The sequence below is a fragment of the Fusarium redolens genome (assembly GCF_020744475.1).
Source record: "Fusarium redolens strain MPI-CAGE-AT-0023 chromosome Unknown BKA55scaffold_1, whole genome shotgun sequence".
Lineage (NCBI taxonomy): Eukaryota > Fungi > Ascomycota > Sordariomycetes > Hypocreales > Nectriaceae > Fusarium > Fusarium redolens.
The window spans coordinates 2,185,306-2,210,495 of record NW_025763664.1 but is presented as its reverse complement, the minus strand read 5'-3'; the positions used below and the strand labels follow the sequence as shown (position 1 = coordinate 2,210,495).

Here is a 25,190-nt window from a genome sequence, read left to right as displayed (position 1 = left end):
CAAAAGCCATTTGAGTTAAAGCAAACCCTGATTTAAAGACCTAGTCTAAATACAGGTAGGGGTTCCTTCCTCTCCCAGGCCAACAGACTGGCACCTCCACAAGGACCTCTTATTCCCCAGTAGAAAGCAATAAATCATCGTTTCCCTAAAATCATACAACCCAAACATGAATCGTTCCTGAGTCGAATTCGCAAGCAAACGGGGAAAGAAAACCAATAGGCCCGAAAAGGTTTGAGTCGTCTATGCCGATGTCTGATGATTGTGATTTCGTCGATCCAAGTACACGTACACGCCCTAATCGTGATACCCATACCCTCATGTGCGCAGCCATTCTCCCTAAGAGAAAGCACACGAAAAGAAGTGGCCCCAGGATTAGTGGCTGTAGTCCTGTAGCGCCCTTTTCATAATGTACACACGACAAGGCCCTGAAGGCCGTCGTGTCAATCGATCGCGATGGGCCTGCGCCCTTTTGGCTATGCTTCTGAGACGTGGTGAAACAGGTCAAAGGAAAATCGTGAATCATGGCGGTGCCGACCTTGCGGTACCACTGAAAGCCATAATGAACGTCATTTTACAAGCAAGTCTATAAAAATGTCAAGACACAAGTCTAAACCCACTGAGGCTGTTCACCCTGACCCGTGCTGACATTTCCATTGCCATTGGTAGGGCTTGTAGAGCCGCTGTTGCCACCAACTTGGCCAGCAAGGCTACTGTTACCGGCGCTGCCGTTAGCGGCACCGTTGGCAGCAGTGTTGGGAGCAAAATTGCCAGGGGTCATCTGTCCATACTGAGGCTGCTGAACAGGTCCGCCAGCAGTAGGAACTTGACCGTTCATGGTGGGGTTAGGAGAGTAGACAGGCATGTTCTGGCGCATAGGTGGCATGGGTCCGTTGTGAGGCATACCATTGCCCTGCAAAATAGGGCCACTTCCAGGAATACCTCGAGCGTGAGTAGCGCGCATAGGAATTTGACCCTGGGTGTTGTCGGCTGGTGTCACTTGCCCGCTGGAGGCAGCGCTTCCACGGTTGTCGAAGGCCGAGATCTTAGCTTGAATACGACGACCGTAGGGAGTTGTTCGTATCTGGGGAAGAATTGGGCGAATGGCTTCTACAAGGCGATGCTTTTGATGAGGAGTAGCATACTCCAGAGCAGTCTGAATGACATAGTTGGCGAATGAGTCCCGGAGGAGGCGCTCCATCTCCTGATTGCGTAGTAGCTCCTCCACAATCAGGTCCTTGGAAGGGGGCTGGGCGCAGCGCAGACACTTCTCAATGACGTTGGAGCTGAACTTATGGCGGGACAGCTGAGTAATACAATCCTTGAAGGTGAGAACGATAGGCTCGGTAAATAGAGGTTCGTTCAGGTCAATGATGTACTGAACGACGTAGTTGCCGAAGGGATCTTGGACAAGGATTCGTGCATGCTCGGTAATTCGCTGGATAAGCCACAGCTTCTGGTCGCCAGAGGCATGGTCGATGCAGCGCTGAAGAACACAGCAGCCGTGTCGGTGAGTGCCCACTTCGACACAGTTGTTGCCGACGGCGTCAAAGATGAACTGGGCATCAGGGGGGGTAAGCTTGTTAAGACACTTCTGAATGACATGATTGCCGTTGAGGTCCTGGATGAGCTCCACAACCTGGAAGCGAAGTGCCTCGATGATGATGTGAACCTGCTGAGGGGTGCTCACATACTCGATCATCTTCTGGAGTGCGCGTGTGCCGTGCTGGTTGAGGGCAATGCGGACCATGTCCTGGGCAGCGTTTTGAATCAAAAGAGTCCTCTCATCGTCATTGCAGAACTCAAGGAGCTTTTGGCACAAATAATTACCAAACGGGTCCGTCATGAGCTCAATGACGTGCTGGTTGGTTTCGACCCAAATCATGTGAACCTGATCGGCGTTGCGCTCCTCAAGCTTCTTCTGGAGGTAACGGCAGCCATGCTGGTCCTTGCAAAGCTCATAGATGTTGCCCACGAAGGAATCAAGAGGCGTATTCTGGTAGCGAGACATGGCTGCAAAGCAAGTCAGTTTGTGCTGATGCGAAACTACTCTGATGTCAAACTCACCTTCATTGTCAAGCTGTCGGCGATGCTGAATGACGCGTGCCTGGCTGTCTCGAGGCTGGTTACCCTGGTTGTAGGGGCCGGCGTTGTAGCCGTTGTAGTTCTGAGGCTGGTACATGTTGCTGCCGTTGGCCCCATTCATGTTCATCTGTTGCATACTGTTCGCGAGCATATTGACATTATATCCTCCTGGCTGATGGGTAGCACCCTGGTGCATACCCTGGGGAATGCCGCCTTGAGGAACACCGTGAGGAGCACCGTACCCGCTAACGGGATAGAACCCATTGTTGTTGTAGCTATTGTTCGCGGCTGCGGCGCCAGCTGAAGGGTTCACCATAGCAGAAGGTGGCACTGCAGCTGTGGTGCTGGGCCCAAAGGGAGCGGCACTGGCCTGAAGAGCAGACTGGATTGAAGGATAGTTGGGCTGCTCACGGCTAACAGCAGGGTTTTCTGAAGAGAGCTCCCGGCTGTGGCCACGATGGACCGCGCCAGCCGGGATACGGCCAAGGCTAGCATTATGGTTGTGGAAATGCTGCTGGGCATGATTGTTGGTCTTGGAAGACAAAGTCCCAGGGCTCTTGACCGTGGGAACATCGCTCGAAGAATACGAACTCTGCAGCTTAGGGGGAGTCGCCATGTTGGGAGTCGCCGTAGGAGACATGATGGCACCAGTCTCAACTGCGTTTTCTGAGATGTACTTTAGGTCGATAGAATGGCGGAGGGAAGTAGTAGGTCGAGATGCTAGACCAACAAGGTCGCTTACGATGTTGGAGCTTCCGTTGAGCGAGGAGAGACTCTGCTGAGGGCGATGACGGTTAACAACACGGCTCCAACCTCTTGAAGAAGATGTCGCCTCGGGATTAGGAGACGGGGATAGGGCAAGATCTAGGGCGGCCGAGGACGCTGAGAGCTGAGAGTAAAGTTGTGGGTCAGAATTCGACGCAACAATAGTACAACAATATAGATTCTGTGGTGGGGCGCTCGAATAGAGAGAGGTCGAGAGCTCAAGATCTTATTGCGCCAAAGGAAAACAGCAGGGAAAGGGAATTGAATGGGCCTTATGCAGGAAAGTGGAGGAGGCTTCTATGCAGGAGAGCAAATGCTGAAAGACAATGGGCGCATGTTCGAAGGAGAGCTCAAGGTGAATATGCACCTTATGGAGAAATGTGGAGCCTGGGTGTAAGTCGAGAAGTTGGAGCAGAGCAATAACTTCCAATATATAGTCTCACCACCAAGCATCCGCAGAGTTGACTCTAAATCAAAAGGGCGAAATGGCTAGACGAAATGTTGTTCAGATGGAAAATGTAATATGAAAAAAACTTACAATCTGATCGTCGTGACGAATAAGAGTTGGGAAGTTTGCGTCAGGACCACTATGGCCTCCAGCATTTGTCTCCTCGTCGCCAAAAAGAAATCGAGTAGTATTTGTTTGATCAAGGCCAACATCATACATCCCCGTACGTGAACGCGTCACAGGCATCGAGTACCGGTTGATTCTATCGTCGAAGCTCATGGTTAGCTCTGCTTGATGATTTCTGGACCGCTTGATGCTAGGTTTTGCTGAGTTGGATGAGAGTGGCTGTGACTGAAGGAAGAACGACAGTCTAAGGAATTGGAATGTGATGGATGGAGTTGTGTTGCGTTGTGGAGGTTGAGTTGATTGGAGCCGAAGCAGAGGTTCAAAGAGAGGATTATATACTCCTCTCGAAGCTTTCTTCAAGAGTGAATCACTGTTTGAATTATGCGAGGTTTTTGCCTTCTCACTAGAGAGTCCTCACATAATTCAGAGCCCTCCTATTTTGGCTCAGAGTTAAGATTCACCCACCAATAACAGCATTATTCACGCTGAGAGGTTTCCAACACAGAAAAACAAAAAACTCTAGCCAGGTTGCTTCTGTGGCAGTTTACAGCAAGGTCCGAAGCTGGATTTGCAAGAGCTCTAATGGCAACCTCCACTTGAACGGGTGCTCGCTCACAAAAAGAAAGACATGGACATGCGGTAGGAGCTGTCACTTACGCATTACCAGAACGATGACTGCTAGGATCTTGTCGAACAGCCTCCTCCTTCTCATCATCACTGTTTCTTCGCGTAGTTGGGACAGAACGAGAAGGCATCTGGGTCGTAGTATCCTCAAATCCAAAGCGTGCCTGTCTGATACCGGATTGGGGTGAAGCGAGTTGCGAGCCTGATCTAACAGGGCGGTTGAATAGACCCGGGGGGAGGTCAAGCTAGACATTGAGTATCGACTCGGTCGTGATAAAAACGTAGGGAATCCAGAGTTGTCTCGGTATTCGGGGGGTGTGGTGGGCTCGGACTGGTGGCCACCCATTCTACCGACTTCCTCCTCCATCTGAGCAAGTTCCAAAGCCTCTCGTCTTTGTTGTTGATCCAGCTTTTGCATCTCGAGCTCAAACCTCCGCCTTTGCTCCCGGATTCGTTCATACTCCATCTTCTTCTTCTCGATCTGAGTCTATCATTAGTTAACGACCGTATCTTGAGTTGGTTGGTATCGCATCGTTTCGGATTCGAGTGCTCAGATCCAACTTGAACAACTGGCAAATTCGAGGGCAAACCCAGGCGGAAAATACGAGCATCAAAACGTACCAATTGCACCTTGTGCATTGCCTACCATCACACATGTCAGTACTCGCTGTTACTACGGGGATTGGCAACTTTCGTAATCCATCACGAAACCAAGCCACCCGAAGCCCTGTCGAATTCCAAGCAAGCGACAGATTCGTCATATGTTGATTACTCACATTATAGTCCTGGGAGGATTCGGGTACCCGTTGAGCACCCAGAGAGGATAGTGTCGGGACTCGACCAGAATCGGTGGTGAAGCGGCGAGGCAGGCCAGATCGATGGTCGTGGGCGCCGACATGAGGGTTGACTTGGGGGGCAGGCATTCTGGAGGCATTTCGAGTAGGTGAGACAAACGAATGCATGGACTGGTCGTTGCCCCGCGGGGACTGCTGGGAGCGAAAGCGTAGTTCGTCCATGATGGACTAATAGATACAGGATAAAGATAGTACACGCCGAATTGGCAAGCGGTCTCAGCCTATAATACTAAAGACATGAAAGAAACAGATGAGCATCAGTTACCGCGTTTGTATAGACGATAAGGTGTAAGATGAAGCAGAGAAAGTGCAAAAAGAGACGAGGTAGGTAGTGGATGGAACGTTGTTGAGAGGCGGGGTGGACGTGGTCAGTGTGGGTAAGGCCCTGTGAATGGGGGGTGTCTTTTGGGGCTGGCTTCCTGAAGCAACACAGGGGTGTTGGTGGGCGCTGGGTTTGGTACACCTCAGACTAGAACTGAAGTGGCCTGTGTGCTTAAGGCAGTGCGATCTTAGGCAGCCGGGATTGTATGCGAACTGTACAGTATACAGAACTCATGAGGACCCAGAGGAGCTCAAGATGTCGAGAGGATGGATGGGTAAGACTTGCTGAAGAGTGATGATAGAGCTTCAAGCCACGCGGGCCACAACGATGCCGTGGACAAGGAGGCAGAGGCACAGCTCGGAGTTGAAGCGTTGAATTCGGAATGGTGCAACTAGGATGTGGTATGAAACGTGGGATGACAACATTTGTAGGAATGATCATGGCCAGGAAAGAGAGGAAGGACAGCAGGGGATTATAATCTTCATACTCTGTCACGGTCCCTGTCGGTCTTCTATTTTCTGCAAGCAAATAACCATCGCAAAAGCAAGCGGGGAGGAGTTGTTGTTTGGCCGTCTTGTCGGAATTAAGGTAGCATGGGCGTACGATCTATACCAAGTTGGCGTGCCGTGCCGCGATGTGAATGGATATCTTTCTGCCAAAGTGAAATATGTATGGATGGGTATTGCACTATGTTGCCGGCGGCGGTGGATGATTCGTGGTGCGGTGCGGGATGTCGGGTGCGTATTTTGTGTCCGCCGCGCTATGCTTGGTACCCTTGGCTGAAGACGAGGCGATAGAACCCGACAGGACAGAACGGAACGGAGTAATAAGATGATATAGTAACAATTGTGGTATTACAGGCAACACGCCTTGGAGCTGATGTCTTTGAGAGAGGGTAGGAGAGCGAGTGAGTAACAGGAGTGGGGAGATGGGAGGTACGGTTATTCTGGTTTCCTTCCTTCGGAGAGGTAGGTGCCTGCCTTGACGAACCAGAGACGGAGGCTCTAGACAAAAAAGATGAACCAACCTGGATTTGAAATTGAAATGGCAATCAATGCACAGGAGTAAACAATCAATCGTACAAGAGACACTTGGCACGTGTCTTTGGTGGTGATACAACGATTTAATATAGTTACAGGCTTTCTCTCTCACAGCGCGCCCTGGAAGCCAGGAGCGACAAGCTGGTTTGGAGGAGAGGAAGCAAGTTGCGATCAGTAGATAGATAGTCGAGGTTGATGTGAGGGCGATTACGGTAGAGGAGAAGGAGAAAAATATATCAAGTGTCCAGTTGACAATGGGGACCTAAAAGATTGGCCTAACGCGGGTGTTTGGCGCTCGGCTTAGAGGTCGGCGCGTGTCTTTGTGGACACAAGACAGGGCCTCACGGACAGTACCGTACAGTAAAGGCAAGTCGCAGGGTTTGGTCGGTTACAGGTTAAGGATGAGGCAAAGAGCAGCAGGGATATGCAAGGTTTCCATTGTTTGGGAACTAAAGTTTCTCATATTTATTTAACGCCGAATATTGTGTTTATAAACTATATACTTTCGGTTACATACAAACCAACAAACATTTGATGATATACGGTCAACGAAACAAGAAATCATGTTCAATCAGGGGTTGTATTACTCAATAGTGAGGCTGATTGTTCTGATCCAGGTCTAACACATACACCTCGGCCAGCGTCGTACTGGAGTTGCGGGTAACTTGCATACATGGCATACACACACACACCCACGCAAGACACCTCACATGAAACTTTTTTTCAAGAACTGCGTCTGGTCCATCAGAGCCCAAGAAACCACTAACGATACCATCAGTGGGACCCAAGTCAGGCACCATCAGAACAGAAAAGCCAAATCTCCAGGGGACGGGAGGGAGGGATGGCGGATGGATACAATGTCCACTTCTTCCAACGGCTAGGCACATCAACTAGCGATGGTCGAGTCCAATTGGTCTGTCGGCTTTATTCCAGAAGAACTGAGAGTGAAGGGTCCAAATGTGCTTATAAATTTGCGTATAACAGCTCAGTCATTGAAGCTTGTCTGGGTCTAGTAGTGTAATGTAATAGTCGTTGTTGCGGATAGTCGAATAACCCTCGGGCTCTTCTCGTCCGAACCCACACAATGCCTTTTGAGGTGGGCTATGGCATGAGCAGGGTGTTGTACAATGCTTGGATATGTGCTGAGGGATGCATCGTATGTTGAGACAGTCATGTCAGCTGAGACAGCCAGATATTTATACACAAAATACAGTATAGTTGACTCATATTCGTAGAAGAGATTTGACTGATTTATACATATTGTAGCTAGCCTTAGTTATGAAGGCCTCGGATCTAATCGTGCATTGAAGCGCAGGTAGATATGAGCATGGAGGGTTGCAAGGATTGTGCATCATGGCTTGTCAAGGTCCCTGGCAGCGGCACGTTAGCTTATTACAATGGTGAAGAACCTCCACTGAGACCATCGTGAGTGTCTCTCAACCTGCGAGTATTTATCGGAGTATTTATCCCTCCTGACCTGTGTAAATGTTGCACTAGACGATCACTCGCCGATATCCCGCACTACTCAAAAGATTCACACTACAAATTGTGAGACAAGCATGAATCTGCAGGGTGAGGAGGAGATATGCGTGCCTAGTTGAGGCTCCCATTGGATCATGCACTTCCCCTCCTACGAACAGGAAGCCTCAACCTCTGCGTCTACCAGGATTTGACCGGTTTGTAATAACACTCTAGCCTATCCTAGAATTCCTTTTCAACCTCCCCCAGACTCGGAAGAGTCAAGTAGCAAATCAGTCCCAGAGATATTCAAGAGCCTGCAACATGAAGAGCTTGGAGGCCAAGGCATACAGATTCTATGAATGCCAGTTGACAGAAACTTGCCTCAATCGTGTCAACCCACCAAAACCTCTCCTCATCAATTGACAATAATTGATATCTCGAAGCCCCCCGGTCTCCAAGAGGCACTACAAGACATGGACCAAGCGCACATCCCCGTCCCTCCAATATACTCCGCCGATTGGTTGGTGTTGCTATCCCTCCTGCACGTCACCCAAAACCCATCCCATCCTGAACTGCAGAAGCCCAAACTAACATGTCCCCAGATTGCCCTTGATGCATCGACCAGGAACGCCGAGACATGGGAGCTTTGCTTGTATCAATCTGACAGGTCCGTTCCAGCACAAACTGTCAATATTAGGTTGGGCCTCATATTGCCACTCTATTTCGACAGCATCTACGGAGTATAGCCGTCAGCCATCCGCCACAGACAGTTGACACATGACGATCCATAGCCTAATTTCGTTCACCGCTTCCAATAAATCCTCCACCCGGCTCTTCGTGGGCTCTAAGCTGATTCGCACCTCTGACTGACATTGCTAATAAGAGGCCAATTACACGGAAATCGCAGTGGCTGACCATGGTATCCAAATATGATGGATTTCGCATGTTACTTGATGGAGCCTGACTAGGAACCGATCGTTAGACAGTCATGGCCTTGGTCCGTGGTGCGACTGGCGTCATGCTTCCCTTTGACCTCTCGCAGTAGCGTCTTGGGATATGATGCCATCGAAACCAATCAGCATCAACCGTTCTGAATAAAAGCAGAGAGACGATGGGGGTCATAAAGACCCTCGGCTTGGTCGGTACGAAATCCACCCTGAGCGGCGCTGTTGCACATGGGGGAACCACTAGTTGAGCCACTGCCGATGGGTTGTGGTTGTGAATGTCAGAGTTGCGACGTCTTTATCAGGCACCATTTCCACTCAACTCCGAATAACTTCGTTCGCCTTATTGTCTTACAACCCCAACACAATACAGCCAATAACACGATTGGTGCTGGAGAGCTATGAATGTATAACCATGCTGGCGTTGAGTCATCTTCCCAAGTCTAGATAACCTGAAGCACTGTCTCTATAAGGCATCATTGATGGGCTTGAGTACTCTGTATGGCAGTACACATTCTTCACTAATAGCTTGACGAAGCCCGTCGAGATCCACCACCTGCTTCCTCTGCATGTCCCTCTGGCTGGTGCCTGCTCAACTTTCCCCTCACTCTCAAAAAGACTCAATCCCTTCACCGACTTTTACAACCTGCCGCTACAAGTGGTCCATCAAGCTAGTCAGGTTGCCGTCCCACCCTACTACATCGCGACTCGAAGTCAGGGTCCGATCAACTCACGCTAGGGGGCTAATTGCCAGCGCCAAGAATGATGTCTTTGCTTCTCCCGCTATGATCGCAGCACATGAGCCAGATGAGCTTGCTTTCACGGGCCACTGAGTGGTCTCCTCGTTTTAGAAAATGTCCGTCAAGTCTCCCAGTGACGCACATCAATGCTGGGCATGAGCATATAGGCAACTTGTGTAGGGTTTCCTGCTTATACATAGTACATGCGGGGGTGTGATGTTGTACAGACGATCCCAAGGCCATGTCTCTAAGCAACTCGCGTTGAGCAAAGTCTCAATGCTGAGAGTTGCAAAATGACAACGATCATAACGAGTAAGATTATTTGTTCTTTATTCACATCATGTGTGTTTATTGCGTTTGGCAAGTATTGGCTTGTAGAATTGGCGTTCACACACAGCTATAAAAGTTCTTTCCCTTTGACAAAACCACTGTTGTGTTTGAGCAACTCACCTCTTGGCATGGCTATTCTTCAATTCAAACGAATAGCTGAATGACTTCGAGGCGGTTTGTAAGTATCAATGGTCATAGTATGGTGTCAATCTCACACTTGACGGGCTTCTGCAAGCCTGGGTGTTGGACCCTATCACTGCTAAAAAAAAATATATATATATATATATATATATATACCTTGTCCCAGGAGGCTACGGCTGCGAAACAGTCAGGCATTCACCATGACCGCAATCATATATATAAAATCGACTGTTGATGGAACGCCATTTTGTCAGTCATGTTAGTCATGTTTGGTTCTCTTTGTATCCAAGAGACCTTCATCATAAGGATCTTCTAAACGGTCTCGGACATGCACGTCGTAATTAGTTAACCCTTTTAAACGAAAAGACACAACTTGGCCATTTTATAACAATATCTTGACCAATCATCTCGAGAGTACACTGCGTATGAGTGCTACTATACTGTAAACTCAGGAAGCATTATACTAATGCCGTTGGATAATAGAGTCGAATACTGGAAGCATAGGGTAGGCCATATCAATAACCATAACCATCGATCACGTAGTGAATTAGACAATTTTGCTAAATTCGTAAGAATATTATGAAGTTCCGAGTAGGATAATGCACAATTTAGACATCGAAACTCTAAACAGAATGCTTATTCGCCCATGATATATGGTAATCAAGACGACTAAAGGTTTTATACAAGCTGATAACCATCACGTGACACTTATCGCGAACTCTCGTCCCCCACCGTGGCGCACCCGATCAAGCCGGCTCCACCTATGACCGCGGGGCAAGAACTTTTTGCGAAGCTATCGCAAGCTGCCGCAGAAAAAAAGTAGTCAGCGCAAACACGCACCCAAAAACCATCCTTTTTAGATGTGCGCTCTTAGGTGACATTCAAGATGCCTACGGTCGACGATGGCTTCGAGGCTCTCCTGGAGCCATTCTACAATGGCAAGAAACTCACAGATCCTATTTCCACAAAGGAGGACAAGTTCCAGCTTCTGCCAGCCTTCTTGAAAGTCAAGGGTAAGGATGTTGATCAGCCCCGTGAGCCTTCTTACTAACTGATTTATAGGTCTTGTCAAACAGTATGTATTCGGATAGAGCGCCCAGAGCTTGGGGATTTTACTTGGCCGATTCTAACTTTGATTTAGGCACATTGACTCTTACAACTTCTTCGTCGAGCAGGAGATCAAGGATATTGTACGCGCCAATCGAACTATTCGAAGCGAAGTGGACAGCAATTTTTGGCTAGAGTAGGTACCAGAATACCAACTAAACTGGCTATGCTAACATAACTTTCCAGGTTCACAGATATTCGAGTAGACACTCCTCGACGTCAAGACTGGACAGACAACAAGTCACATAGCGAAGTGACTCCCATGGAGTGCCGCCTTCGAGATATGACATACGCTGCGCCAATTTTTGTCGACATACAATACATCCGAGACAAGCAAAGAATCGTGCGAAAGAATGTGCCTCTTGGACGCATGCCAGTCATGCTCAAGAGCTCCAAGTGCCGTCTTGCCGGAGCCAACAATACGCAAATGGAGGAGATGAACGAATGCCCACTTGACCCTGGCGGTTACTTTATTATTGGTGGTACCGAGAAGGTCATTCTGATCCAGGAGCAATTGAGCAAGAACCGTATCATTGTTGAAGCGGACGAGAAGAACAACATTATTTCGGCATCGGTCACCAGTTCTACACACGAAAGAAAGTCGAAGACGTACGTTACGCTCAAGAAGGACAGAATTCTCCTCTCACACAACGTCCTGGTGGAAGGTATCCCGATTGTAATCATTCTGAAGGCTCTAGGAGGATTGTCAGATATGGAAATCATGCAGCTTGTTGCTGGATCAGATGGAAGATACCAGGATGAATTTCTGGTAAACTTTGACGAGGCGACAAAGGCTGGCGTTTTCACTCAGCACCAAGCGCTGGAGTATATTGGAGCCAAGGTAAAGATGGGTTCTCGCAGAGGGACATTCGGTCCTCAAGTGCGCCGTAACCATGTCGAAGAAGGCCTCGATGCCCTGGCCAACCTGGTCATTGCCCATGTCCCCATTGAGGGACTGGATTTCTACCCTAAGGCTATCTATGTGGCTCAGATGACTCGAAGGGTCCTCATTGCCGCCCACAACCCCAAGTTGGTCGACGACAGAGATTTCGTGGGCAACAAGCGACTTGAGCTGGCTGGTCAACTTCTCTCACTTCTTTTCGAAGATTTATTCAAGCAGTTCACATCCGGAGTCAAGTTGTCGATCGATAAGTTCCTGAAGAAAAACAACAGGGCAGTTCCCCTCGACGCAGTCCATATGATTAGCAACCACGCCAACAATATCGGATATGGAATCAACCGAGCCATTCAGACTGGAAACTGGACCGTTAAGCGATTTAATATGAACCGAGCAGGAGTCACTCACGTTCTCAGTCGGCTTAGTTACATTGCGGCTCTTGGCATGATGACCAGAATCAGCAGTCAGTTCGAAAAGACCCGAAAGGTGTCTGGTCCTCGTGCGCTTCAACCATCACAGTGGGGTATGCTTTGTACATCAGATACACCTGAAGGTGAAGCCTGTGGTCTGGTGAAGAACTTGGCTTTGATGACCCATATTACCACCAACGTCGACGAAGAACCTGTCAAACGATGGATCTTTACACTAGATGCTGGTGTTGAGCCTATCCGCAATTTCTCAGGTGCTGAGATGCATCGAGAGGGAAGCTATATCATTCATATAAACGGTACACCGTTCGCATTGACTCGATACCCGAAGCGATTTGCGCAAAAGTTCAGAACTATGCGACGAAGAGGCTGGATCTCTCCCTTTGTGGGTATAAATATCAACACACACTTCAATGCCGTTCATATTGCCACTGATGAGGGTCGTATATGTCGACCTTACATCATCGTTAAGAATGGTAAGCAGAAGCTCAAGCCTGAGCATCTGCGATTACTTCAGATGGGCAAAGCCACATTCGACGACTTTCTGAACCGCGGAATCGTGGAATATCTCGATGTCAATGAAGAGAACGATGCCCTCATTACCATATATGAAGACCAAGTGACACAGAGTACCACTCACTTGGAAATCGAACCGTTTACAGTCCTGGGAGCTGTCGCAGGATTGATTCCCTTCCCCCACCACAACCAATCTCCTCGTAACACTTACCAATGTGCTATGGGTAAACAAGCCATTGGTGCAATCGCATACAACCAGTTTAACCGTATCGATACTCTTCTGTATACACTCGTATACCCCCAACGGCCCATGGTTATCTCAAAGACCATTCAACTTATCGGTTACGACAAGCTCCCTGCAGGACAAAATGCCACCGTGGTGGTCATGTCATACTCAGGATACGATATTGAAGATGCTTTGGTTCTGAACAAAGCATCGATTGATAGAGGATTTGGTCGTTGTCAGGTCTTCAGAAAGTACACGACGGAACTGCAGAAGTACCCCAATGGACGCAGGGAGCGTATTGGAGACCCCGAGAACGAGGGCGATGGCAAGATTAAGCGCCGGATCGCTAAGCATGAGGCATTGGATGACGATGGTCTTGCAATCGTTGGTTATAAGGTGAACAGCGGTGAAGCTATGGTCAAGAAGGAGACACCACTTGACCAGACAAGCACTGGTATTGGACTGGACCGTGGACCTGGTGAGTTCCGTGACTCGTCAGTCTCGTACCGAATCGCGGATCCCGCATATATCGACAAGGTCATGATTTCTCAAACGGAGAAGGATACCACAGTGATCAAGGTCCAGACAAGACAGACTAGACGCCCTGAGCTGGGTGACAAGTTCTCGTCTCGTCACGGTCAAAAGGGTGTCGTTGGTATTATTGTTGAGCAAGAGGATTTGCCCTTCTCTGACAGTGGATTGAGCCCCGATATTATCATGAACCCCCACGGTTTCCCCTCTCGAATGACAGTCGGCAAGTTACTCGAGTGTCTTACGGGCAAGGCTTCTATCGTCCATGGTCGTCCTGACTATGGCTTTGGAGATGCTTTCCGTTCTCACCCATTGGAGGAGATGAGTCAGGTGCTTGTAGACCATGGATTCTCATGGGAGGGCAAGGACTACTTCACTTCGGGTATTACGGGAGAGCCCCTGGAGGCGTACGTTTTCAACGGACCTATCTACTACCAGCGACTTAAGCACATGGTGCAAGACAAGATGCACTCTCGATCTCGAGGTCCTCGAGCCATCCTCACACGTCAACCTACGGAAGGTCGTTCACGAGATGGTGGTCTGCGTCTGGGAGAAATGGAACGTGATTGTCTGATCGCCTACGGTGCTTCTCAGCTTCTGCTGGAGCGACTCATGATCAGCTCGGATGGTACTGAGATTGACATTTGCCAGCAATGTGGTCTGTTTGGATACAAGGGTTACTGCCACACATGCAAGAGTACAAGGGAGGTTACCAAGATGACGATGCCCTATGCAGCGAAGCTGCTTGTACAGGAGCTCATCAGTATGAATGTTGGAGTACGACTCCAGATGGATGACGAGTTTCCTCATCCCAGGTAATTAGGGTTAAATGATGGATATGCATAGAATGGAGTTTTGGAACTTGTATACCTTACATATAACATAGTCATTTATGAGGTGGTTAGGTAGTCTAGAGGTATTATTTTGGTTGTTTCAAGTTTCTATCTATGCGCGTATCTACGTAAGTTTTAGCCTGTCGTGACTTTGATAATGCAACTTTTGCTAAGAGTTGATACACAACTTAATATACGCTCTTACTTCCACGCTTATTATTGTTTCTTCGACTTTTGAATCTTGATGGACTTTAATCCTCCCATGGTAACTTCGAACTCGACCGCCCCGTCTAAGCCTTGACCCGTTGGGGGTGCATGAGGCGCAAATACAACTTTCATCCATCTCCGCCATCCTCTGAGTGTGGGTGCTGCCAAGTCAGAGTCGTCCTCTGCTGTTATTGGCGCAGCCTGTCTTATACGGCCATAGACAGGACGCTTGAATAGTGCAATACGACAAGCAATCTGCGTTGACCATACGAGACCCAAACTTGGAGTCTTAAGTGAATAAGAAGCGTGAGGGTCATCACCCCAGCCTGTAAACCATCGCTGTTGATGATCAAGCATCAAAGCAGGTGGAGGTGGAGGACCATCAGGATCTTGTAAAGCAAAGGGTAACGATGATGAAGGCGTGACAGGGAGGTTTGTAGATGAAGGAGGAGGCATGCTTCTCGAAGCGAGGGGACTCTCATAAGCGACGCCACTGCTTCTAGGAGGTGCATGCCGTGATGTAGAGCTGGATGCGAAGCGATCAGCGACTTGGTTGGCTACGACAACAGCGAGGTTATGCCGTCGAGCTAGATCGCGGAGAAGAGCACCGAGACGAACGAGTTCAGCACTTCGAGCGGCCATGTTAGAGCCGTGAGAACCCTGACGCTCAAATTCAGCACGATAGTTGGCGGCCACTGAGTCGAGAATGATGAGGCCAATTTTGTGACGGGATAAAAGAACGGGAACTTGAAAGTCGAGGATGTGATCCTGTGTTTCAAGATCTGGAGTAACTGCGCTGTGAATAGCATCAAGTGAAGGGCGAGTTTCAGGGTCATCGTATTGTTGTAGAATCGGATTTGAGTTGAGCATCTGGGCAAGACGGCTTGTGGCGAGAGCTGCCTCAGTTGAGATATAGAGAGCTTCACGGCCTAGACCATGAGGTGGAGGAAGTTGAACAGCAAGGCATAGTGATAGGAGAGCTTGAGTCTTTCCAGCACCGCTTTCACCAGTGATTTCCGTTATCACGCCAACAGGCACGCCGCCTCCTAATGCAGCATCAAGACCCTCGTCAAGAGTACTGATGACTTTGGGTTCTTCAGCTGGTTGCAGGAGAGGTTGTTGTGGGCTGAGATCATCAGAGAGAGAAGCTTGTATAGCAGCTATAAGACGTTTGAGATCGAGGATGGGGAGGCGTGTCTGCTTTGCTATGTCTGCGGGATGAAGTGTGAGAAGATCTGTTGTTGTGAGAGCATGTTGCTCAATTGTTGGTATTAGAGCTGCAAAAGGGCGGAGGGGAAAGGAGGGGAGGATTTGGAGAAGGTCTGTCATGAGGACGGCTGAAGAGACATGGATGGTTGTGTGTGAGAGTGAAGTGAAAGTAAGGGTCTAAGTGAGAGGTGAAGATGTGAATAAAGGAGTGGATTTGGTGTTGACAATCAAAGTGTATCTCTCTTTCTGGTAAATCAATATCAAGTTTTATAAGAAGAGTAAAACTCTTTGCTCTTACAAACGCTATTATTCTCTTGTTGCGCTGGTTCAGTGGATTTCTATCAAGATAGTTGAGGTTTTGCACTTCACGCATTAAGTGAATGAGATAGACGCGGTTAGATACATGACGCGCTTAAGTGGATTGGCTGGAAAAGCCACAATACGAACGCCACAGCATAGTGAGAAGAGCCCACTGAATTTTCTGGGCAATTTACTGACTGAAAAGAGTGCAATAGTAAGGAATTTACGGATACTGGTCTTGAATTTAATTCAGCAGACACTATAGCACTAGGCTTGGGAAATAATTCTCATGCTCAAACACCAAGACATTGCCAAAGTGGGTTCAGACAACTCCACCAGTGCAAACATAATTTTCAACACATCAAGGGCAGTCATAGGTTCAGATTCTTGTTACCAAAACAGTCCAGGCAAATTCAATACTGTTAGAAACAATCCAGTCAACGTTATATAAACGCATTGTTTGCTTCAAAACATCTCACAAATCACGGCACATGACCAATCACAAATCGGTAGGCAAAATTTCGGGAAACCATATTCTTAATCTTGATCATGAAATTGGAATTGCTTTTGATTCCATTTTTTGTGCTACCAAATAAGGTTCCCGACTCCCCAGAGTCCAAGTATGCAGTGCCAAAACCAGACCCTCCCAAATCGCATGTACAACCGAACAGCCGCGTTGCGAATAACAAAGCCAGCTCCTCCCGAAGCATGGGGCGAGCTGTTTATCGGTATCGCCACAGGGACAGGGTGTTGTGGCGCTTCCAGGTCTTTCTGCGGCCAGCCTGGGTCTTGTTGTAGCGGTGGCCCTTGTTGAGACCACGGGACTTCTTTCCGGTGGCGGTGAGACCACGAGCCTCGCGGTGCTTGTGGACGGGGTTGACGATCCAGTTGATGCGGGGGTCGATGCGGATGGCCTTGTGCTGGGGGTCGACGAGGATGACCTCGTAGTACTTGTAGGTAGAGTCCTGGTTGATCCAGTAGGAGTTGAGGACTCGGAGGTTAGCGCAGCGGCGGCCAACACGCTCCTCGGCGGTAGCCTTGAGGGATCGCTGGTACTTCAGCTGGTTGATACCCTGGTTGGTGGGCTTGCCTGTTGGGTCTGTGTTAGATACTGACATCCCTCTGTTCTCGAGAGAAAAAACCTACCATAGGTGGCACCCTTAGGAGCAGGGCGCTTGCGGCCACCACGGCGGACACGGACACGGTAGATAACATAGCCCTGCTTGGCCTTGTATCCGAGACGGCGAGCCTTGTCCAGACGGGATGGGCGAGAGGCGCGGTGGATGACGTTCAATTGACGGAGCTATATTGATGCACTCTCAGCAAATGTTCAACGAGTGTATAGCACAGACGGCGGTCAAGAAACAACCTGCTTCGTCTCGAGTTCTCTTTCATCGGTGTGCAAGCGTACACAGTTTGTGTTGATTTCGTCGTCGAGAATTTTCTCCCCAGTGCGGAGTATTCAGAACTCGCACAAAAAATCGACCGCTTCGGACAATTCGAGATGAGAACAAGAGAGCGAGAACAGGTTGAATCCGCCGTCCACATGGGAAATTGATGTTTGTGCTTGTGCATATTTTTGGTGGTTTAACGTACTTCCCAGCAGCGAACTCGGAGGAGGAAGGCAACGACATCCGACTGCTTCTTCTTCTGAAGCTCTTCGACGTACTTGAGGGCACCCATCTTGGCTGTTTATCGGAAAGACGATAGAGGTTAGCGAGAGGTAATGACGAAAAACAGAGGCTTGCAAGAGGAGAAGAAAGGGAGTCTTGAGAGGAGAGGGGATTTCACATACCGGCTTGGTCGAGGTCCTGGTGGTTAGTAGGAGGTCGAAGATTTTCAGAAAAGAGAAAGAACCACCGATATCCAAGTTTCCGTGGGAAAATTGTGGCCTGTGGGTTAAGCGATGCGCTAGCCCTCACACTTTTTGCAGCTGACTCAGCGAGGGCTGCCTCGAAATGGAACATCCTGATATGGTCTGTGCGCAGTCACGTGCCCTCATCTGCAACGACTTGGTAGTGACAGGGGTATGAGATCAGCAATTGGGAGACTTGAATTGAAGACATGTCTTCAATGAACTGTAATACTACTCGATTCGTTCAATATCGTTTATGCTTCATTCTCAGAGACAGACACTCATATAATCTCCCATGACCCATTGCAATTGACCCATCAATGTCGTAAAATCATTCTTCGACTTCAGCTGGTCGCGCTTTCAAGACCTCAGTAAACGCCTTCAGATGACCCTGTGCAATCTTTCCCCATATGTCATCAGACATCTTTGGTAGAACCTCCTCAATCAGATCCCATGCTACATGCTCAACTCCGCCAGCGCTCTCAGAAGGCTTGGGAGGAAGTTCGTGTAAATCTGGCATAATAAAATGATTGATGATCTTTGAAGCCATAGCAAGACCGTGCTTGCTCACATCCTCCAGGTCTTTGGTGTCTTGTTCCCAGCGCATCCAGTTGGGTGCCCTGATCTTGTTGTCTTGTTTGACCAGGTCTTCGTAAGTCTTAACATCACTCTGCAAAGCGTCGAGAGCTTTGAGTATCATCTTTGGGTAAGTTTGGGTGCTCTGTCTCTGGAGAGCCGACGAAGAACTCATCCAGGGAAGAACGGTTACAAGATCATGAGAAATATCTTTCTTCAACACATCGACGCCAATTCGAGGGCTGCTGGTATTAGAAAATTGGATCGAGTGAGATACTGATAATCACATACATTCGTGTATACATCTCCTTATCGACGAACTCCATAAAATCGACACCGTGCTTCTCGATTCGGTTCTTGGCTTCAACATAAAACACCTTTCGCTTCTTGTTGGAAGAAGCGTTCGTTGCCCGCATGGAATTTTTGTCTTTGCGTTGATTTGCTCCCCTTGCACCTGATTTCCTTACAGCCCTGGTTGTTTTCCTCGGAGCTGCATAGTCGGTACCATTGCTCTCTGACGAGTTTTTAGCCTGTGTAAGTGAACGTGTGATTGTGTCGCAACTCACCCGTAGCAGATGCCTTTCTCTTTCGTGTTCGCGGGGGCATAGCAAGATGATGGAGTGCTTCCGTCGAGAGGTGACGAAGTGCGTGGAATGAATGATGAAGAATTTGGCCTCATCTGGAGCAGAGTCTTCTTTGGCTACGAGTCAACTAAGTTCAAGGCAGGAAGAATCCGAGCCTGCGTGGAGAGGAAGGTACAGGTGAAATCGTTGATGCAAGAATGGGAAGGTACTTTGGGCCCTCCTCAAGTTTGGCAAGAACCTGATCTGCTTCAACTACCGATTAAAGCATATTCTCAGCACATTTCATGAATCTCCAGCTTCACTTCAGGTCACGTCGGGATAATGTATAAGCAAACCTTGAGCTCAAATTTAATCTATCACATAGTCTCATTTTCGTGCCTCGAGCCAAAGAGCCCCTTAGAAACAAACCCAATTACCTGCACGAATAAGCAAATGAATAAATCAAGTCTTTGTCATACATGATTCCGGCTATATCTCCCAAATGTGCCCCCTTTTTTTACTGCGTATTAGTTACAGCGTTAGATGCGAAGTCCTCGGGTCTTTCTGTCTATAATCTCAGCCTGTAAAAGAAAAATCCATGCCATCGAATGCCATCTTGTCTTCCCTCCCTACTCCCCGTTGTCGTGAAATCGGCCGTTGGATCATGGATCCTGAACAAAGCGTTGGCGATATGGAATTCGAAAAGCAGCTATTGAACAATCTCTTAATACTCGAGTGTCGAATGAGAATTGCCGATTAACGCCAAAAAAAAAAAAAAAAAAAAAAGCATGTAAACGAAACGGCGGAATCATTACAAAGAATGAGAAACGAAAAACGAAAACACAATACCACTTAACCGCACCGTAAGCCCAACGAGGGCTGGTTCTGAATATGTCAGTCCATATCGTCAACTCCATCAACTAATGCCAGCAGTTTCTCTTTCATGAAACAACGTCTGCTGTGCCTGCCTCGACGTAAACGAGTGTACTGAGATAAACTTCTCATGGTCGCCAAACGTATGTGACAACACACATTAATGAGTGTTGAGAGACAAGCCCTGGAAAGATCCAACCCAGTCATTCTGGGGAGCCAGAGGTGAAGTGGCTTGAGAGTGAGGCGCCGGGCTAGGGCCAGACTGTGGGTTGGGGAACCGCTGGCGCATCGACGTGTATTCCCCAAGCTGGGGGACTCCAACGGGGTAGCCCTCCATAGCGCCGGGCATAGCACCAGCACCAGCACCGTAGCCAACATTGCTGCGAGGGTTGCTATAAGGGTTGGCGAACTGCCCATAAGGGTAGTTGGAAGGAGGGTATCCAGATGGTTGCGCGAGGCGGCCCTCATTGCCAAAGGGCTGGTTGAAAGTTGGAGTAGGGCGGAATCCGCGGCCATCTCTGGCTCCAGCGGTAAAAGCAGACGCTTGATGAGGCTCTTGGACCTGCTGGTTCTGGCGTCTGTCATTACCAGCCGCACCACGGTTTGCGTTCACTGCTCCGGGGCCGATGCCGCTAGGAGCCTGAATGCCAAGAGTTGGGCTAGCGAATGAGGCTGGGTTGATAGCAGACATCCAGATTCGAGTCTTGTAGATCTTGAACAAGTCGGTAACGAGAGAGTTGAAGTTGATGTACGAATCGGCAAAGTAATAGAAGGTCAACTTCTTCCAATCCCTAACAGAGAGGTTAGTCAGGTCCTGTTGATAAGTGGTAAAGATACTCACATCTGGAACTCGGCGTCGAGAATCTCCATATTGAGAGCGTGCTCCTTGACCTTTTGCATACAAACACGCTTCGCCTTCGCCTCTTGACCTTCCTTGTCCCGCAGGGCTTGGATCTCGTGGTTCTGGGCAAGACGTTTGATGAGCTTGGGTCGAAGTTCGCCGGCGTTGGGCTCCTGCGCATGATGCTGGCTCGGGGGTCCCATGCCTCCAACCGCACTTCCCTGAAGGCCGGTGGAGGAGGCAAGAAGACCTGCGCTAGAACCCTCCTGTGCGACGGCAGCATTTTGTGAGTACATCATCAGCCACTTGTACTGTTCTTCAGCATAGTGTTCCTTGAGGTCTTTAGCAGTCTGCCAGTCAACGTTATCCTTAGCAACGGTTCCAAGGTCAGTGCCGCGATCAGCCTCGACTATCACCAGATCACCTGGCTTGACATTAAGACCAGTGCCCTCTTGGATGTAGAACACGTCAGCTCGAGCGCACTTGAACAACACAATGTGGAGAAGCTGGTTGTGACGAGGCTGAGCGATGCTGTAAACATTACGATGGGGAGATGGTGCGCGATTCCCGTACGCGTTGGGCAATCCATAAGGAGACCCATATTGATTGGCAAATCCAGTCTGGTACGCATTTCCGATGTTGGCACCTCCGCCAACTCCAAAGTACTGGCTTGCTGTTTGAATGCGTTAACAAATGATCAAATAAAGAACATGAATTTTGCGCTTAGCTTACCATGAGAAGAAGCACTAAAGGCGGCAGGGTCGGGGTACCCTGGGGGAAACTCTTGAGATTGCTGCATATCGAGTGCAGAAGGCTCGAGTGCGGCCGCGTCGGGAATAGAGCTGATAGAACCTTGGCGAGTAGGCATGTTGGCAAAGGAATGTCGCCTGCTTTGAGAAATGTCAGAAGGAGAAAATGCAAGTGAGCTTGACCAGAGCGCTTTCTTGAGGTTGGCGTTTTCAGGTTTGCGATTGTTCTCAAACGGAGAGCGTAAGGGCCCCGCTCCGTACTCGCTCATGCGTCTGCTCAGCGCCCGTTTAGCCAACATATCGCCAGATTCGTTTGCTTCATCGAGCTCATCAATAGCATAATCGGATTCCTCAGGAACAGTGTCTCGTATTGGGTAGCCGTTTGCAGGATAGGAGGAGCCGGTGACTGCGCGGGGTCGAATACGGGTATTGTTATACTGCGTTTGCTGGTGTTGTTGTTGTTGTTGTTGCTGCTGCTGCTGCTGTTGCTGGCGCAGCATAGCGTTTTCACGAGCCAACATTTCAATTGTTTTCGCATCCGATTGATGAAATGAGTTTTGCATTGATTCACTTGGGCTTTCATCGTCGTCATCCTCGACTTCCTTGACTTTTCCAAGCATCGAGCCGTCGTTGGCCATTTCACTTAGCATGCTGGGTCGAGAAGGTCGATGTTGAAGCGCGGGATAGCGAGCGCGACCCATGATGGCGGAAGAGCTCATCGAAGGCGGAGCGGTTGTTGACTCAGGATCCAGTTGCCCAACAGAGTATGACTGAGACCGGTATGTTTTAGGAGTGGGATGGAGCGGAATAGCGAAAGGTATTTGCGAGTTAGGCGCAGGATCGCGCGAGACCGGAGACGTCTGCATCTCTGAGTTAAAGAAAGAGTTGCCACCGCCCGGGGGTATGGTCGATGTGGGAGAAGGCAAAACCTCGCTGAGCCTCGATGGAGGATCTTTGCGTTCCGCGTTCCAGATAGCTGTACCCCATGAGAAGCCAGCTGCGCCAGACCCCCGGCCCATCACAGATGAAGCTGAGTGAGATCCCCACGCCCCACCAGTCTCCCCAGAGGGCGTACTGGGATGAGAAGTAGTTGGAGACATCGAGTTACTAGCGATAGATCCCCTACGGGGACGGCCCAGGGTTTGAGAAGTCTCGTTTAACCACGAAGGTCGTCGGACAGGTTTAGGAGGTTGCGACGCAGAATGTGATGTTGCTGATGCAGACTCGTATCGGTGCTCGCCTTCGTCGTCCGAACTAGCAAGAGCCTCTGAATCTGGCGTAGATGTCCTCGCATGCAGCTTTTCGAGGAGCAGTGACTGGTTGTTACCGGGGGCCGTAGGATGAGATCCTTGGCCTAGTCTGGAAGACGGGCCTGTCTTGAGCGGACCAGAACTCATTATCCAGGAGAGACACTACTTGGTTTCTTTCAATCTAAACTTTACAAGGCAGCTGATTGATAATGCCTTGTTGATGAAAGTTTTAGTCTTTTATCTGTGGTACGTGAACCGGCTAGCACAAGCTGTCGTGTTTCGGATAACGGATAATAAACAGAGTTGGGGGGTGAAATAAAATGTAGGCTGTAAAGGATCTTTTAAGAATGAATAGAATCGAAACTGCAAATGGCTGGTTAGCTGACTGGTCTCATGATGAACAATGAATGATATTGTTTGAGAACAGAAACTCAGTGGCCCCGCGACACCTCAGCCATATTGGGAAATGTGACAAGAGTCGCGGCAAACAAGTCTATGAATGGAGACTCGATAAATGAAGCAAAATATTTGTCAAAGCATAACCAAGACTCGCCGCAGATGCAACTGTTGGACTTACCAGAGATGAGATCTCAAGGATATCTAAAGACTATGTCGTCACACGTGCCAAATTCTAAGTCGTAAAAGCAGACGAAACGTAAGAAAAGAACGCTGATGCTGTAATCAGTGTCGAAGAGATGTGGCTCTGTGAAGTGGCAACTCTGATCTTATCGCAAATGTCAAATCGCGATAGCAGAAGTCGTTGAGGCGTGAGCCAGTGGTTGATTAGTGTGAGTGAATACGACAGAATATCTAAATACCAGCGCGTCTAACCCAAGGCGCAAATAGAAGATTCAGGTTGTCGGATAAGAGTAAAGGAGAATGGGTGCCCATTCATAAGAGGACCTTGTTGAGAGACTGATATGGGCAGACGAAGATGTCTAGTGCTGTAGCGACGAAGGAGACTTAATCGTGGCCCATTGTCAGTGAAAGGCTCGAAAGCAGGCGGCGCGAAATCCGACACCAAGAGATAGACGCGGGGTTGCTGCTACACTTGGAGCGGCAACAAAGGCGAGAGAGACGGGCGGCGGTGGCAAATAGTCAGTGATCAGAAGGCCTATCTCCCAAATTTCGAATATCAATCTGCAAAGACCACAAAAGCGTCAACGACGATGTGGTGAACAGGCAGGCGAAAAGTGGTTGATCGCGAATAACGTCGTCGGGCACACGGTGTGCAAGTCGAAAGAGGAGGACGGAGAGAGTTTGCGAATTGCAGTCGGAAGGCGGGGAGGACAGCGGCGCGCTGCAGAAAGAGATGATATTGACAAAGAAAGGCAAGCGGAGGGAAAGCTTGGCAGGAGGAAGTGTGTTGCGTGTCGCGGAGCAGCGTTGCAATGTGCCGTATTGTGTCGCGAACCGTTTGCTGCTTGTCGTGGCTGCTACTTCTGTTGGGTTTTGCGATGCAATGCGCCGAGTGTTCAGGTTGTGTCGAGATGCGGTTACCACACGAGACCAGGTTCTAAGTGGTGCTGAAGAGAGTCGCGGGCGGTATGAACCTCCAACTAATACTGCCGTTCCTCTGCGGGTACCAGGGTGGCGCGGGAGCTTTCAATGGGGAAAGCTAGTGGGCGGCGCAGCAGGGGAGGGGGTCCTAGGTGTAAGCGCACCGTCGCGAATTGTTGACTTGAGAGGGGGGAGATTGATCTCGAGTCGACACAATGCTTTATGATGAATAAATGGGAAAAGGGACCAGAACAGACAGACCCGATGAGTAGAGTAAGAGGGTGGAGCGAACAGAGAGTTGTGGAGAGTCCCGAAGTGGAGAGAGCCTCAGAACGAGAGGGACCTGGTAGCCTGGACAAGAACGCAGAGATCCGAATGGAACACTGAGAGGAGTGATGTGATCTTCTGATCAGGGGACTCAGACCGGGAGTGGTAGACTGGACTGGCTGAGGGGTAGACGAGGCAGGAGACTCTATGTCCCTAGTTCATTTGCCAGCCAAACCTGGAGAACGATGCGTTAGCGAAAGCCCTAGAGCAAGGTACCGATACCTTTGGCGAGGTGACGAGCCAGCCCAGAGCTTGCTTGCGGAAAGCTTGGGAATTTTGGTGGCTCGAGCACCGCGACGGGAGCTCTGCTTGGCTTTGAGGAGCGCAAGCGCCACACGGTAAAGGAAGAGCGATGGCATACCTGCACAAATGAAAAAGGAGAGTACCTAAGAAGAAATTTGAACCAGAGCACGCCGCTTGGTGAGTCGATTTGAGGCGCGTCTCAGACTCTATGTGTTGGAAGTAAGGTGAGGTAGGCTAAGTAAGGTACCTAGCTGTGTTGATGGAGGTCTCAGAAAGCAGCG

At 49.2% G+C, this 25,190-nt stretch overlaps 6 protein-coding genes across 6 annotated transcripts; 1 reads left to right on the top strand and 5 right to left on the bottom strand.

Moving 5' to 3' along the window:
• Window positions 1-607: 607 nt before the first annotated feature.
• On the bottom strand, window positions 608-5,061 carry BKA55DRAFT_588321 (armadillo-type protein; the record flags this gene model as incomplete). The annotated part of the gene is made up of 7 exons (XM_046194772.1): window positions 608-2,010; window positions 2,065-2,971; window positions 3,386-3,557; window positions 4,079-4,252; window positions 4,297-4,526; window positions 4,667-4,687; window positions 4,822-5,061. The coding sequence occupies 7 exons, from the start codon at window positions 5,059-5,061 to the stop codon at window positions 608-610; spliced, it is 3,147 nt and encodes a 1,048-aa protein (XP_046056448.1).
• Window positions 5,062-10,763: 5,702 nt separating this feature from the next.
• On the top strand, window positions 10,764-14,402 carry BKA55DRAFT_532320 (uncharacterized protein; the record flags this gene model as incomplete). Its single annotated transcript, XM_046189322.1, has 4 exons — window positions 10,764-10,890; window positions 10,940-10,952; window positions 11,019-11,120; window positions 11,171-14,402. The coding sequence occupies 4 exons, from the start codon at window positions 10,764-10,766 to the stop codon at window positions 14,400-14,402; spliced, it is 3,474 nt and encodes a 1,157-aa protein (XP_046056447.1).
• A 230-nt stretch (window positions 14,403-14,632) lies between these two features.
• On the bottom strand, window positions 14,633-15,952 carry BKA55DRAFT_588317 (P-loop containing nucleoside triphosphate hydrolase protein; the record flags this gene model as incomplete). Its single annotated transcript, XM_046194771.1, has 1 exon — window positions 14,633-15,952. The coding sequence occupies one exon, from the start codon at window positions 15,950-15,952 to the stop codon at window positions 14,633-14,635; it is 1,320 nt and encodes a 439-aa protein (XP_046056446.1).
• Window positions 15,953-16,358: 406 nt separating this feature from the next.
• On the bottom strand, window positions 16,359-18,030 carry BKA55DRAFT_549304 (60S ribosomal protein l15). Its single transcript, XM_046191199.1, has 4 exons — window positions 17,928-18,030; window positions 17,729-17,820; window positions 17,279-17,435; window positions 16,359-17,222 (listed from the first exon to the last, which is right to left on the bottom strand). The coding sequence occupies exons 2-4, from the start codon at window positions 17,813-17,815 to the stop codon at window positions 16,855-16,857; spliced, it is 612 nt and encodes a 203-aa protein (XP_046056445.1). The 5' UTR covers window positions 17,816-17,820; window positions 17,928-18,030; the 3' UTR covers window positions 16,359-16,854.
• A 20-nt stretch (window positions 18,031-18,050) lies between these two features.
• On the bottom strand, window positions 18,051-19,482 carry BKA55DRAFT_658677 (uncharacterized protein; the record flags this gene model as incomplete). Its single annotated transcript, XM_046197525.1, has 4 exons — window positions 19,130-19,482; window positions 18,855-19,053; window positions 18,331-18,805; window positions 18,051-18,143 (listed from the first exon to the last, which is right to left on the bottom strand). The coding sequence occupies exons 1-4, from the start codon at window positions 19,167-19,169 to the stop codon at window positions 18,051-18,053; spliced, it is 807 nt and encodes a 268-aa protein (XP_046056444.1). The 5' UTR covers window positions 19,170-19,482.
• A 677-nt stretch (window positions 19,483-20,159) lies between these two features.
• Window positions 20,160-22,986, bottom strand: BKA55DRAFT_532316 (uncharacterized protein; the record flags this gene model as incomplete). The annotated part of the gene is made up of 3 exons (XM_046189321.1): window positions 20,160-20,790; window positions 20,841-21,513; window positions 21,573-22,986. The coding sequence occupies 3 exons, from the start codon at window positions 22,984-22,986 to the stop codon at window positions 20,160-20,162; spliced, it is 2,718 nt and encodes a 905-aa protein (XP_046056443.1).
• Between the last annotated feature and the right edge of the window lie 2,204 nt (window positions 22,987-25,190).

Coding starts and splice junctions, on each gene's coding strand:
- BKA55DRAFT_549304 (XM_046191199.1), bottom strand. CDS start 17,815: ATGGGTGCCCTCAAGTACGTCGAAGAGCTTCAGAAGAAGAAGCAGTCG. Junction 17,436..17,728: donor TCCGAGTTCGCTGCTGGGAA/GTACGTTAAACC, acceptor GCATCAATATAG/CTCCGTCAATTGAACGTCAT. Junction 17,223..17,278: donor TCCTAAGGGTGCCACCTATG/GTAGGTTTTTTC, acceptor CAGACCCAACAG/GCAAGCCCACCAACCAGGGT.